General features: G+C 46.3%; 2 protein-coding genes across 2 annotated transcripts in view; both read right to left on the minus strand.

Moving 5' to 3' along the window:
* The window catches only part of Ppef2 (protein phosphatase with EF-hand domain 2), a 32,468-nt gene extending 29,134 nt beyond the window's left edge, over positions 1–3,334 (minus strand). Inside the window, exon 1 of the mRNA XM_021163683.1 lies at positions 3,099–3,334. The gene's annotated coding sequence lies outside the window, so the exon portion shown is untranslated. The remainder of the gene's footprint in view (positions 1–3,098) is intronic.
* A 1,296-nt stretch (positions 3,335–4,630) lies between these two features.
* Naaa (N-acylethanolamine acid amidase) overlaps positions 4,631–13,683 on the minus strand; it is a 20,926-nt gene continuing 11,873 nt past the window's right edge. The window contains exons 5-11 of the mRNA XM_021163253.2: positions 11,422–11,498; positions 9,954–10,126; positions 9,773–9,835; positions 8,906–8,972; positions 7,621–7,649; positions 5,916–5,993; positions 4,631–5,304 (exon numbers count right to left, since the gene is read on the minus strand). Coding sequence (XP_021018912.1) covers positions 5,918–5,993; positions 7,621–7,649; positions 8,906–8,972; positions 9,773–9,835; positions 9,954–10,126; positions 11,422–11,498 — 485 coding nt within the window. The 3' untranslated portion in view covers positions 4,631–5,304; positions 5,916–5,917. The remainder of the gene's footprint in view (positions 5,305–5,915; positions 5,994–7,620; positions 7,650–8,905; positions 8,973–9,772; positions 9,836–9,953; positions 10,127–11,421; positions 11,499–13,683) is intronic.

A 13,683-nucleotide genomic window follows, 5' to 3' on the forward strand; every position in this document is an offset into this window, starting at 1 on the left:
AAAGAAAGAAAAGAAAAAAAGAAAAAGAATGAAAAGAAAAGCACAGACTAGGAGTTTTCTTAAATGACAACCTCAACAATTTAGAGCATTAGAGCAGGGCATGATGGTATATGCTTGCAATCCCAGTACTTGAGAAGACCACACACTTGAGGCTAGCCTGGCCTATAGTGAAGCTTCAACTCAAAAAAAAAAAAAAAATCTAATAAAACATCTCTCCCCATAAAATGAAAAGTGCTTTAGGTAATTTCCATACAGAATCGACCAGATACATTATGTCATAATAAAAACAGTGGCGACCTATGCCACATGATATGCTGTTTGTGTAATATTTGTGCATGCTCTAAAAATGTCCCCAGATGAATCACACAAGAAACCTGTATGCCCAGTGTGCTCTCATCAACATATCACAGACCAAGCGTGCGAAGACCAGGCTGTACACCCCCAACCCCGCTCTTAAACTGATAAACGAGTCTGAGGACTGAGATAGCTCTGCTCCCTCCAGCTGCCAACTCCCCCTCCTCTCCTCTTCCCACCCCCAATCTCCCCTCTTTGTTTCTTGACTGGGTCTTGATTTGTACTCCAGGCCAACCCGCAGCATATTCTTCCTTCCTCTGCCCTGAGTGCTGGGATTAAAGGCATGTGCTATCACACAGTTTGAGACTTGGGCTTTGCCTACGCCCGTGCCATCTTAAATGAGCCTGGTTGGATCTGACCTCAAAAGCTAAGCAAAAATGAAAAAAAATGACCCTGGTTACTAAGTGGGAAGATTTTAATTTTTAATTTATGGATATTTTTAAAATAACCTTTATTAATGAGATCAACACATGGTATATTTTCAAATTTTTTACATGGGAAGAAAAATAAGAAAGGAACTGTAACTAATTTAGGTCCTACGTTTGGTTACTCAAGAGAAAGTGATGTCACATAGACTAACAGAGTGTTCTAGAAGTCACTAAAAAATATAGACAGAAAGGAAAAATAAAATAATTTTCAAGAGAAACAACTTGAGAGTAAAAACTGCAGGCTGAGGAGATGACTCTGAGGTAAAGCACTTGTTGCCAAGGCCTGAGGGACCTGAGCGTGGGTCACCAGCACCCATGTGGGTCACCAGCACCCATGTGGGTCACCAGCGCCCATGTAAAAAGCCAGGTGTGTTGGGTGCTTCCTGAGAGCAGAGACAGGCAGATGGCTGGGCTTACTGGGTGCATCTTAGGTGAGACAGGAAGTGCTAGTAGGTTCAAGAGAATCTCCGTCTCAAAAACATGAAGTTGAGAATGATTGGAAAGATTGAAGGAAACAAATGATGCCAACCCATAGCCTCCACCACATGTGCACTAACACACACACACACACACACACACCACATACCATACACACCATACACACCACCCACACACCACACATACACACACACAAGCACACCACACATACCACACATACCACACACACACACAAGCATACCACACATCACACACACACACACACACAAGCACACCACACATACCACACACATACACCACATGCACACACCATACACAAACACAGACACCACACACACATAACACACACACAGACACCATATACACCATACACACCACACACACTCACACATCACACACACTCACACACCACACTCACACCACACATACAATGCACCACACACACACACACCACACTCCTGGAAAATGAGGTTGAAGGAGCCTCACAGAACTGAACTGGCTCCTCTCACAGTGACTGATAGCTGCCACGCCTGAGGTTGCTGTGACCCAATCTTTGTAAGTCATAAGTCACGGTGACTTCCACATTATGCCACTCTGTGAGGGAGGTTCCCGTCCCTCTGGAACTTGACAAGTCAGCCAGACCTTACCACGTTCTTTTCAATCTGTTGCTCTGTTCACTAACAGCCTAATTGGTAGAGGGAAAGCAGGTTATCAGGACTTGAAATCCAGAAAACACGAGTGCAGCCTCTCCAAGAGAGGCTTTCTCTGATTGACCTTCATCCCCAAACCAAACGGAAGCAGGAGGGAAAGACAGAGAGAATGACAGTGATAGGCAAAAATAAGTGTGGGGCAGGTGACAAGAAAATGGCCTGTGGTCCTGGGGCCTGGCTTGCCTGTCCTTCTGATTGGGTCAGGAAACTTCTAGCGTCTTTGGTCTGCAGCTGCCTAGTAAGGCACTCTGTGCTTTCCACAGACCTCTCACAAAAGGTGTTGGAGGCAACAGAGAAGCAATCCTTACTCAGGCCAAAATGATACATGAATTCCTACAGAGATCAAGGGTAAATAAATTGATTTATGTAAAACCAAAGCGACCTATAACCTTGAACACGCCCTGAACAGTGCCTCTTACAAACCCACCTTATAACTTTGTTTACTAAGAAAAAGTCTTCAATATTTTGTCTTGTTACAATACTCTTTGGGCAGTATTGAAAAAGTAGTTGAAAAGTGTGTGGTGTGTTTAGTGGACCAGGGTTCAATTCCTGGCACCTCCTCCGCCCCGTGGTGGCTTACAACCATTTATAACTCCAGTGTCAGGGAACCCAACACCCTTTCCGACCTTCACGGGCACCAGACATGCACAAACATTTATATATGTAAAGTAAAAGTGTGCGCGCGCGTGTGTGTGTGTGTGTGTGTGTGTGTGTGTGTGTCTGTCTGTCTGTCATTTGTCCTGGGGGTATTCTTAGCAACCCTTAGAGAGATCACTTGAAAACTACTAAAATCCTATATAAACCTGCTGTAAAGACACTTAAGTTTGACGCTCATCCACAAGGCTACAGCCATGCATGGGAGTGTCTCACTGTTTCCCCACAGTGCCTCTCTCTATTAACCCCTGGGCCTAATATGTACATTAGAAATGTACTTACTATGCAACTCTGCTTATACTGGTTTTCATTCATGGAAGCCACACATCCTGGGTTTGCCTGGATGGAGGTCCCTAGGGCCCAGGGAACCCTTGAGGATGCTCCAGGAGACGGAGGGAGCTATGTTTCCTTCTCTGTTGCCCACAACAAACCTTTTCCCTCCCATATTAAGTTCACTGGCTGACTTCATGGTCTCATCCATTTCTGTCTCACGGGCTGGGAAGTCTGGGCTTACCTTCCAGGAGCTTAGCTGACTCTGAGACACGAGGAGGCAGGCACCTAACCCATGTGTCTGATCACCATCTGTCTTCACGGTTGGTGGATGGAACTGCCTGCTGGGGTCAGGTCTAACCTTTGTCTGATGTTGTCTTCTCAGGGAGCAGGATGACACCGACTACCCTGGCAATGCATTTCAAGTGCCATGTGACAATCACAATATCCACCTTCAAGCCATGGGCAGCAACACCCTGGGTCAAATGAGGCCTGGGGACTGGAGGCAAGTCTGCAGAGTGTGGCATGGCACTTCTCATTGGGGGTGGAGGACCCCTCCCCCCAGTCCTAAATCTTCTTACTCTTCTGGATTAGGAGGTACATTCCCCAAGCCAGCCTGACAAGCCTGAGCTCCTTAACCCAGAAACAAGAGAGTGCTGACCCCACAGAGACCAGCTGCAGGGCGCCAGATGCTCCAGCTGTTCTACAAGAGTCACAAAGGGTGCTTCCTTCAGCCCACACGGAGGCTCCTTCTGTTTGCAAAACTTGATTGAGAGATCATGTCTTTTCAAGGGACAGAATCCCCTCAGAGTGTATACCCAGTTCCCTTTCCTACATCCAGTAGGAAATATAAATAATAAACTATATGTAAAAGCAGAAGCTCACAGTTTCAGGGTAAGCAGGCAGAACACAACACTCAATGCCTTGCAGATTTTTTATTCTCCCTGACAGCGTATTGTAGTGAGAATTTTGTAATTCCGGTTTCTTTTTAAAACACAGCAATATTATATGGATAAGTTTTTGTTTTCACCCTAGATGTCGGTGTTTTTTTTGTTTTTTGTTTTGTTTTGTTTTGTCTAGACTCCGCCCCACAGTTACCTGGCAACAGCCAGGTGTGCCTGGCTCACTATAAAAGGGGCTGCTTGACCCCTCTTTTCTCTCTTGCTCTCCTGCTCTTGCTCCCTCTCCTTACCCCATCTCTCCCCATTCCCCTCCCCCCTCTCTCTCCATGTGTTCATGGCTGGCCTATACTCCTCTATTCTCTCTTTCTCTTTCTCTCTCTCTCTCTGCCTTTCCCTGTCCTGCACAGGAGCGCCCTGCCCCCACACCTGACGACACCTCCACCAAACACATTCCTCCTCTCCTTATCTTTTTATAAAACACAACACCAGATGTTAGGATACAGGGCTGCTTTGTAGCAGACGACTATGATTTGCCTCATGCCCTAGCAGAGGCAGATTTTCTGTAACTGTGTGATGTTTGGAATTCTGGGGACTTTTTAGAGGATATATAAATTCGAGAGCCTGGAAAGGTGGGTTGTTAGTTGACTGCTTGGTTGTGGCTTGTTAAGTAGAAACAACAAGAAGAAATTAGATATCCTGACAGCAGCAAAGGTCAAACTTGCCCCAAGGGACTTGACACCCGTAATCAGCAGGAAGTAGTCTAGTGATAACATCACCCCTTCCCCCTCTATCCTTTTCTCTCTCCTATCTAGTCTTTAGAGGGTTGAATGGTGGAAGAAAAAAGAACCCACAAAGTAGCCAAAGTGCAGCTAGCATTTTTTTTGACGTTTTATTAACAAACGATGACAGGATATTATTTGGTGTCATATACTTTTCAAAAGTAGTAAGAAAGTAGTTTTATTTTTAATAAGGCCCACATTAAAAAATACATTAGAAGTTTACAAAAAATTAGTTTCTACTAAATGGGAACACAAAATCAAAAGTCAGAGTTCATATCTTCAAGAAAATTTTACTCAAATTAGAGGTCTCGGCTCTTCAGAGAAAACTCTCATTCATCTATCTATCTATTTATCTATCTATCTATCTATCTATCGGCGCAAACCCTGCCACTAAGCCTCACCCAGCCTTAGGAGAAACCTGGGTTTGTCCACATGACAGCCATCTTGTCCTGTCCCTTCTTCAGTGGACAAGCAGGAGTGTGAACATAGAATCACAGGACACTTGTGACTAGTTGGGTGCAGCCTGACCTCTGAGACAGTTATGCGAGTTGTTCAAGCCAAGGTGGGCTGTTAGTGAAGCTCAAGGGGACCAGGAAGTCAGGAGGATCAAGACAGGAGGCTGTGCTCCTCTTCCTCCAGATGTGTGTGCGGAGAGATCTCCTCCTCCACAGGCAGAAACGCTCTGTAGGGAGGGAGCCTGCGTTGCTCAGGAAACGGGACAGTCCTTCCAGTCTTAGACTTCTAATGCAGCTTTTTGACAATACATCACCTGGTAGGGAAGTAAACGCACACACGCTTCAATTCAAACAGGAATGATTTTTACATCCCCGTGATAAAAGACTGGCCTAACCATCAGGCCAGGCTTAACAATTCAGACACTTGAGCAGAAGAGCCCTGACAACTGGTGCTGTCCAGAGGTGGCGTTCAGGGACACAGGAAAGAGATGCTGTCTCCTTAGTCTTTCCCTTCCCCGTGGGCTCCCTGGTGCCTTCAGGCAAATTCTATAGGGGTCCTTTGCCTTCAGGATCTGCCTTCTGATGCTCAAAGACACTGGGCCTCACGGTTGCTCTGGAGACACAACAGTCTTCCTAAATATTTGCCCCTCCCTCTGTCTATGAGCAGGTGACAGCTGGCCTTGGGAGCAGGGTTTGTTAAGGGGCGCTGGGCAGAGACGCTGAGAGAGTTCAGTGTCATATAAACTCTTTAAAATAAAATACCTCCTGACTGGGCATCATATGCTAAATGCTTGTCAGAATACACAATGTACTTTTAAGTCTTAAGGAGGTCACCACTGTCTGTGAGAAGCATTTGCCACCCCACCCAAGCAGTGACAAACTGTCAAATTCTTCACAGCACGGGCACACTCATTCACTTGCTCACCTTCAGCTCGGGTTTCTGATCATGGTCAGGTACTTGTCGGGCTCGGCAGCGCTCATCACTGTAGTATAAATTGTGTAGCTGAAATCACAAGACAAATTCTTATATATGAGTCACATTTGCTAATATGATGCTCTCCCGAATCTCCTGGGATGCAGGACAAGGTTGCAGGGTAAGGATGCAGGGTAAGAATGCAAAGAGGCAGAATGTTTAAAACATAAACCAAGAGGTCTAACTGGTTTGTCTTCCTATTTTGAAACACCATTGAAAGCCAAATCAGACTTCTAGATTCTGATTCCTCAAAGTTCACGCTATGGTAGTGAGTGGCAGTCAGCCCATTTGTGGAACTACCCCTAGCAGGACCGATGCCTGTTCTTTGCTTGATAGGGGTCCCTCCCAACTTCTTGCACAGCCGCCCTTCAAAGCAAACCAAGCTTCCTGTGGCCTTCCCTTTAGAAGAGTATGTGAGTAAAATCTCCAGGCCAGAGAAGCCCTAGCTCACACACTGCCACAGTCAAGACCACAGACTAAAAGAGGGAGGAATAATAATTACTAATATCAACAATAATATAAAAACAATATTTCTTAAAACCTTTATTATTGTTTTGTTTTTGAGACAGGGTTTCTCTGTGTAGCCCTGGCTGTCCTGGAACTCACTCTGTAGACCAGGCTGGCCTCGAACTCATAGAGATCCACCTGCTTGTGCCTCCCAAGATGTGGGCTACCACCACCTGACTAACAATAGTTCTAAAAACCAAAAGAATAGATACATGAAAAGAGAAATATGGCAGTGAGCTGTCAGCAGGAGGGGAGGAGAGAGGAGGAGGAAGAGGAAGAGGAGGAGGAAGAGGAGGAGGAGGAGGGGGAGGGGCATGAGAGTGGGGAGCAGAAACTAAGGTGACAAACACTTAGTCCTAACAGGGACTCATGAAGACAGTCCCTGTGCAGATTGAGGGGCAAACATGCCACTGCCCACCTCCCCCCACTATCCAGGTCACCCCATCCTCTTGGCTTTGGTTAGTTTGCTTGAATTCCTCCTCTGATTGTGATAGGTTTACCTGCCCCTCCCCCTCCTCAAACTAGAACATCTGTCCCCTTTGCTTTGCTCACTATTGGCCCCCTCCAGGATATCTCTCTGGGCCCCGACCCCTATCCCCACCCCTACTTCCCCATAACCACCCCCTCCCCCAAGCCAGGAGGTTGTGTGTGAGGTTGTAACAAGGTAACTGAAAAGTAGTCTAAAGCCCTGCAGCCCGCTTTGGACCACTGCTCTCTACTGCTCCCCTCTGCGCACAGGCACGTTCATCTGTCAGGGAGTGCCCATCTAGAAACTGGCGCTTACCTAAGCTATCAACACGCTTCAAGGTTTAACCCTGCAGAACCAGAATGGGGACAGTGAGCAGCCAGACCATGTCCTCACCAGGAGGAGCTCCTCTGGATATCCATTCTTCCTCTATGCAGCCTGCAGTCCCTAGAGGAGCAGCTCTGACTCACAGCGCCCTTTACTGTCGCCCTTCCCAGTGTGCTGACTGAACCTCCTCTCTCTGCTTTCCCCAGGCCATCCATGTCTCTTTAACTGGCATGTAGGACAGGTGGCTGGGCTAGCTTTTGGAGGCTGATATTGCCAGGGCCTTTGGTCTGAACCTCGGGCTTCCTGGCCACAGTAACATTTTTCCTGGTGAAAGGTGAAGCTGACCGTGTAACTTACTTGTTATAAACAGGATACAGGGATAAAACCTGCATAGGAAGAAATCAGAGTATGAAAATATTAAAAGGTAGAAGAGACACACACAGAGGACGTCTAAGAATATAACCAGTGGCGCTGGGAGATGCTCAGTGGGTAAAGGAGCTTGTTCCCAAGTCTGCCAGGCCTGAGGGTCGGAGTTCAACCCCTGGAACCCACATGGTAGGAAGAGAAAACCAACTCCCACAAAGTGTTCTTTGTCCTCTTTGTGTATGGTGTGACATGAACACCATGCACACACACCCACACCCACATACACACCCACAAACACACACACACACCATGTACACCACACACACATACCACACCCACCACACACACACACATGCACACCACACATACACCACACACCACACACACACTACATATATGCCACACACACCACATACACACACACCCTATATACACACACACCATGCACAACACACACACATACCATACACACCACACACACACATCACATACACCACACACACACACACACACACACACCACACCACACACACACACACACACACACACCACACCACACACATACACACACCACAGACACACCACATATGCACATACACCACACATACACCACACACCACACACATACACACACCACAGACACACACCACACCACAGACACNACACCACACATACACCACACACCACACACATACACACACCACAGACACACACCACACCACAGACACACCACATATGCACATACACCACACATACATCACACACCACATACATACACACACCACAGACACACACCACACACATACACACACCACAGACACACCACATATGCACATACATCACACACCACATACATACACACACCACAGACACACACCACACACATACACACACCACAGACACACCACATATGCACATACACCACACATACACCACACACCACAGACACACACCACACACACGCACACACACACAGACACACTTTTTATATACAAAAAGAGAATATAACCACTTAACACTTCAGTGTGTCTCAGGATAATTCAGCCCTTGTCCTTTCCTTTTAAAACAATGAACATATTAAAACTATGCTTATTTCTTTCAATATGAAGACAAACAGGTGAAGGCAGATACCCTAACGTACATAGAGCCAAATTCAGAAAACATCACGTGGCTTTTTACAATGTTTTCAGTAGCATAGAACTTTTGCTGCAACGTTTTCCCTAATCTCAGAGGAAGTTTCCACCCAGGTAAGGTAAGCATTGGAAGAGCTACCTACCTGGAAGAGGGTCTCCAGACTGAGGTGAGCTTGCCCTGTGCCATTTAGGGCTTTGATGGCTGGTGTTCTACAAAAAAATGGGCAACAGTCATCAGGTGCTTTTGGAAACCCAGAGTCTCATCAGAGGTCATTTTGCGAGGCCCAGCACGAGGCCCAGATTCTCCTAAGCTTCCTCCCTGTGTCTGCCGGGTCCCACTGCAGCGGTGTCCGTTCCATTGGGCGCCTTCAACCTGATGCTCAAGATAGTTGGGGCAGCTGCTGCAGAAATCAACTATTGCCAAACGTGCGGGGCAGCAGAGATTAGTGAAGTAGACTTACTTTCTGTAACCTGATGACTCATAGGTTTCTACATTAGAAAGGGTGATGCAAGCCCTTGTATTAGCAGGCTAGTTGGCTAATTGGTTTATGGAAAATGACTTCCTTCCAAATAAAGCCTTACAACAGTAGCCCACTAGTTAGCCCTCCGTTGCACTTAGCTGAGCAAAGGCCCCAGTGGCCCCACAGAGTCCACGATAGGATCCAGTGCTCCTTGACCCTGGAGCCAGGGCTAACCTCATCCCTCCAGCCAATACTAACTACTAAGAGATCCTCCCCACTGCTCCTCCACACTCCGTCCAGGCCCTGGGGAGAGGGCACCTGGAGTTCTCTCCTTTCTCTGTTCTAGGAAGGGGACAGTCTCCTGACCATGAGAAACATTAGAAGTCTATGTGTAGGGCTTGCTATCATGCCTCTGATCCTTGGACCAGGCAGGCTGAGGCAAGAGGATTACTCCCAATTTGAGGCTAGCCTAGGCTTTAAAGTGAGTTCCACACTAGCAGAATAAGGACCTGTCTCAATGAAACAGAACAAAAAAACAAAAGAATCTACCTTCGGTCATCCCTCTTGGGTGCAGGCTTCCAATGGTCATAATTTGTCTCAACTCGGAACCACCTGCAGTAGAGGACATTAACTTGTCTTACCCAGCGACATTTAGGAGAATTATTCACTATAAACATAACTCCTACTTCAGCCAATACAGATTAGATAAAGAGACTGTCATTCTACTCACTCTCCATTCAGAGGGTCAAGAGGCCAAATGTCTGCCGGGCCACCTCTGTCCCTGGTGATGACTACTCCCTCCTTGGGCAATGTACCCCCAACAATGTAATAAACATCAGCAATGAGGGGAGTCTTGGCCAGAGTGTAGACAGCTGCTTCAAAGCTTTCTGACTCACTCAGGGTCTAAACAAAAGAAGACAAACCAGTATTGACAACCTCATCCGAGGGAAAGGCCCATATTGCAGGACAAACACATTCCAAAGCAAAGCCTCTTTATGCTAAGCCATGGCTGTAACCTGCAACTCCTCTGGCTTTATCCTGTTGTCATGGGGACTCCCAAGGGAAGAACAAAACAACAGTGACTAACTCCTCAGCCTTGGCTGAGGAATTTCCAACAGCAGCAGGGATTTCTCTAGGACAGCTTGTCAGCCAGTCCTCCGCTGGCCTTGGTAGGAGATAGACCACATTGGTTCTCCCCATAGCCACTGTTTGAACACTGCTCTGTTCTAGGCGATGTGCTGGAGGGGAGCCAGGATCTCATTCTCGCTCTCAAGAAACTTTCCAATAACACAAAGATGTCACCAGGCAACCATTGGCACGGTGAAGTAATGAAGGAAGCCACAGCAGGGAACCCATCTGGAGCGCAAGAGCTCGAGGACCAAGAGACCAGCAGTCGCACTGTGAGAGCGGCTGCAGGCTGTGGAGTGGTTGTGGGACTGAGTTCCAGGCCAATGGCTTGGAACTGTGGCACTGTGACCCTAGAATGAGGAGACAGACTAAGTCTGTGAAGACATGCGAGCGGCGAAGATGTCACTTTACAACTCCCCACTCCCATTTGGGCTCCTTCACTAAACTGAACTGCCAAGAACACCCTGCGGCACCCCATCCACCTTTACAACCACTCCTGGTCACTTTCTGAGAGGAAGAAATTTTATAGTCACCATCCTATTAAGACACAGGAATAAGAAAGGGACCAGATGACAGGACAATTCAGAAGCCAGGGTCTCCAAAGGCCCTCTCACATGGCACAGAAGCCACAAGACCCTGACAAGGCCTTGCGAGTTCCCCAGCCTGGTAACTATTGCTGGAAGGATGAGATATTTTTATTATTCTATTTACATTTATTTCGTGTGTCTTCTCTCTGTCTCCATTCACCCCCTTCCTTATCCCTTTATTCTTCCTTTAAAGCAGCAGGGTGCCTCTTACAGATCAGAGCTGAGCTGTGTACAAATCACACTGGATTCTTGTCTCTATCGCAATAGTACAGAGCTGGTGAAAACCTGCCTGCCCTTGTTACCGCTAAGCAGTATCCAGCTTTATCACTGATGTTCACTAGGGAAACACAGATGCATCTGAAAACACGACAATGCTTCTTCTTAGGGGACAGGGATCATGTGAAGGAGGTGAAGCTGTGCAGCGTGGTCACTCCGTTTAGACGAGTTTGGGTCCGGGTGGAGTCTGCACTATAAGCTACTCACTTTGCGGATAAGCCAGCTGATGGGGGAGTGTCCCAGAGAAAGCGCCGCAATCATATTCTCCCACCACCAGCCTTTATCTGCGTGCATAAAGAAGCATCAGTCAGCCCGTGGTTCAAACACCATCCAAATTAAAAATAATCTTAACTAATAACATTTGTTATGACATTTATTTATATACTTATTTTTACTGTGTATTTAGGGGTGGGTGCACACTTGCCACAGCTTGTACGTGGGTGTGAGAGTCAATTTTCTTCTTCCACTATGTGGGTCTCAGGAATCGAATTCAGATCCTCAGACTTGGCTGCACCTGCCTTTACCTGCTGAGTCAGCTAGCTGGCCCCATTCACAAAATGTGTTTTCTTTCCAATATCATAAGCTAACGTGAAAGAAATTCTAGCTAATGAAGAGTGATTTTACTAGTACCCAGCTTTTGAGGGCCTGAATTTCTTCATTAAAATTTATATATTTACTTGGTGGTGGCAAGGGAGAGAGGTGTTATATGCACGTGCCTATGTGCCACAGTCTGTGTGGAGGTAAAAGGCAAATTGAGGAAGGTTGCTCTCTCTCCTTCTGTCTGGGTCCCAAGGATTCAAATCATTAGGCTCGACAAGAAGTGCCTTTGCTGGCTGAGCCATCTTGGTGGCCCAAAGTCTGAGGGTGAACCAATCATAAAAACATCATAGACACAGTGAAAGTATATATTCACAGGATGACTATAGATATATCTTCTAATAAACAAAAACGAGCAGATATTCACTGATTTTTCTTTTTCCTCTTTCTTTCTTTTTATTTATTTATTTATTTTTTGAGATAGGATCTGCCTATGTAGCCAAGGTAGACGTCTAATGGGATATTCTTCTGCCTCAGTCTCCAGGTACTGGCACAGATGTGTGCCACCATGCTCAGCAGTTTCCCTCGGGTTTTGAAAACAGAATCTTTTATGCCTGATACAATAGTAATTGTGCTGGATAAAATCACTCTAATAATAATTATCTCAGGCAAGATTAAATTTTATTCCTTTCAAGGGAAGCTGCCCAGCAGAGATTAGGAAGAATGTAGCGAACTTGTCCTTCTGCACAGTCTATAGTTTTTGGTTGTGAGCCTAGCTCATCCCTCCAGCCCTTTCTGACATATCTTTAGCAAGTTTAAATATGGTGGCTTTTCATCAAATTGGTGTGTTACAGACTAACCCAGTTACTTTAAATTGTTCCAATAGTCACTTTAATAAACATTTTAACTCACAAGACGGTGAAATCAAAGCCTGTCATTTAAATAAATATATACATTTATAGACATCACACTTAACACACACACACACACACACCTCCTAGCCTTGTCATGCTGTAGTCTGGATATGCTAGCTGAGACTTGCAGAGACTGGCTGAAACTCAGATTCATTCATGACTGATGTTTGAAAAAAATGTTGAATGAATACACAGAAATAAAAAACTGAATACTATGGATGAGAGGGGGGTAAGGGTATGGGGAGAAGGAGGGGGAGAGGGAGGAGGAGGAGAAGGAGGAGGAAGAGGAGGAAGAGGAGAAGGAGAAGGAGGAGAAGAAAAAGAGGAGAAAGAGGAAGAGGAAGAAGAAGAAGGAAGAGGAGGAGGAGGAGGATAAACCTATCTAAATGAGTCAGTAACAGCATGATGCTCATCAGGGGTCATCAGATGAGGAATGTCATGTGAATGTTCTTTGTTCTCCTTAGCACCCTAGGGACATCAGTTGCAAGAGGTCGCCTCTCCCTGGGCTTTCCACATGTTGCCTTGAGGTTTGGGCAATGACATGGAGTTGTTAGCAAACAGAACAACTCTACTAACTGGCTCAGGACCCAGGAGATCAGCCTGAGAAACGCCTCCTGCACCCATCAGCTACCACTTCATTTTGTAGCCTCAGTTTCCAGCCCTGTGTCCTGCATGGCCTCTAGGATCAGCTTGCCTGCTTCAGTGAGAAAATGTTTGCGCATCCGCATGTTAAATCCAAAAGGCTCACAAATGTTGCTTGTGGAGAAGAAAATGGATCTCTGGATGAATTCGATAGCTCTCCTGTGTTCTTCTGACTCTATCTTAACCCAACCCAGTCCAATCTCTACCGAGAAGCCAAAATAAGGGTCAAAAACATAAACCAGGCCTAGGCATGGTGGTGTGTCTGCAATCCAGCATTCAGGAGGCTGATACAGGGGGATCCTAGTGTGTGTGTGTGTGTGTGTGTGTGTGTGTGTGTGAGAGAGAGAGAGAGAGAGAGAGAGAGAGAGAGAGAGAG

This window comes from Mus caroli, chromosome 5 (assembly GCF_900094665.2).
Source record: "Mus caroli chromosome 5, CAROLI_EIJ_v1.1, whole genome shotgun sequence".
In the NCBI taxonomy this organism is placed as follows: Eukaryota; Metazoa; Chordata; class Mammalia; order Rodentia; family Muridae; genus Mus; species Mus caroli.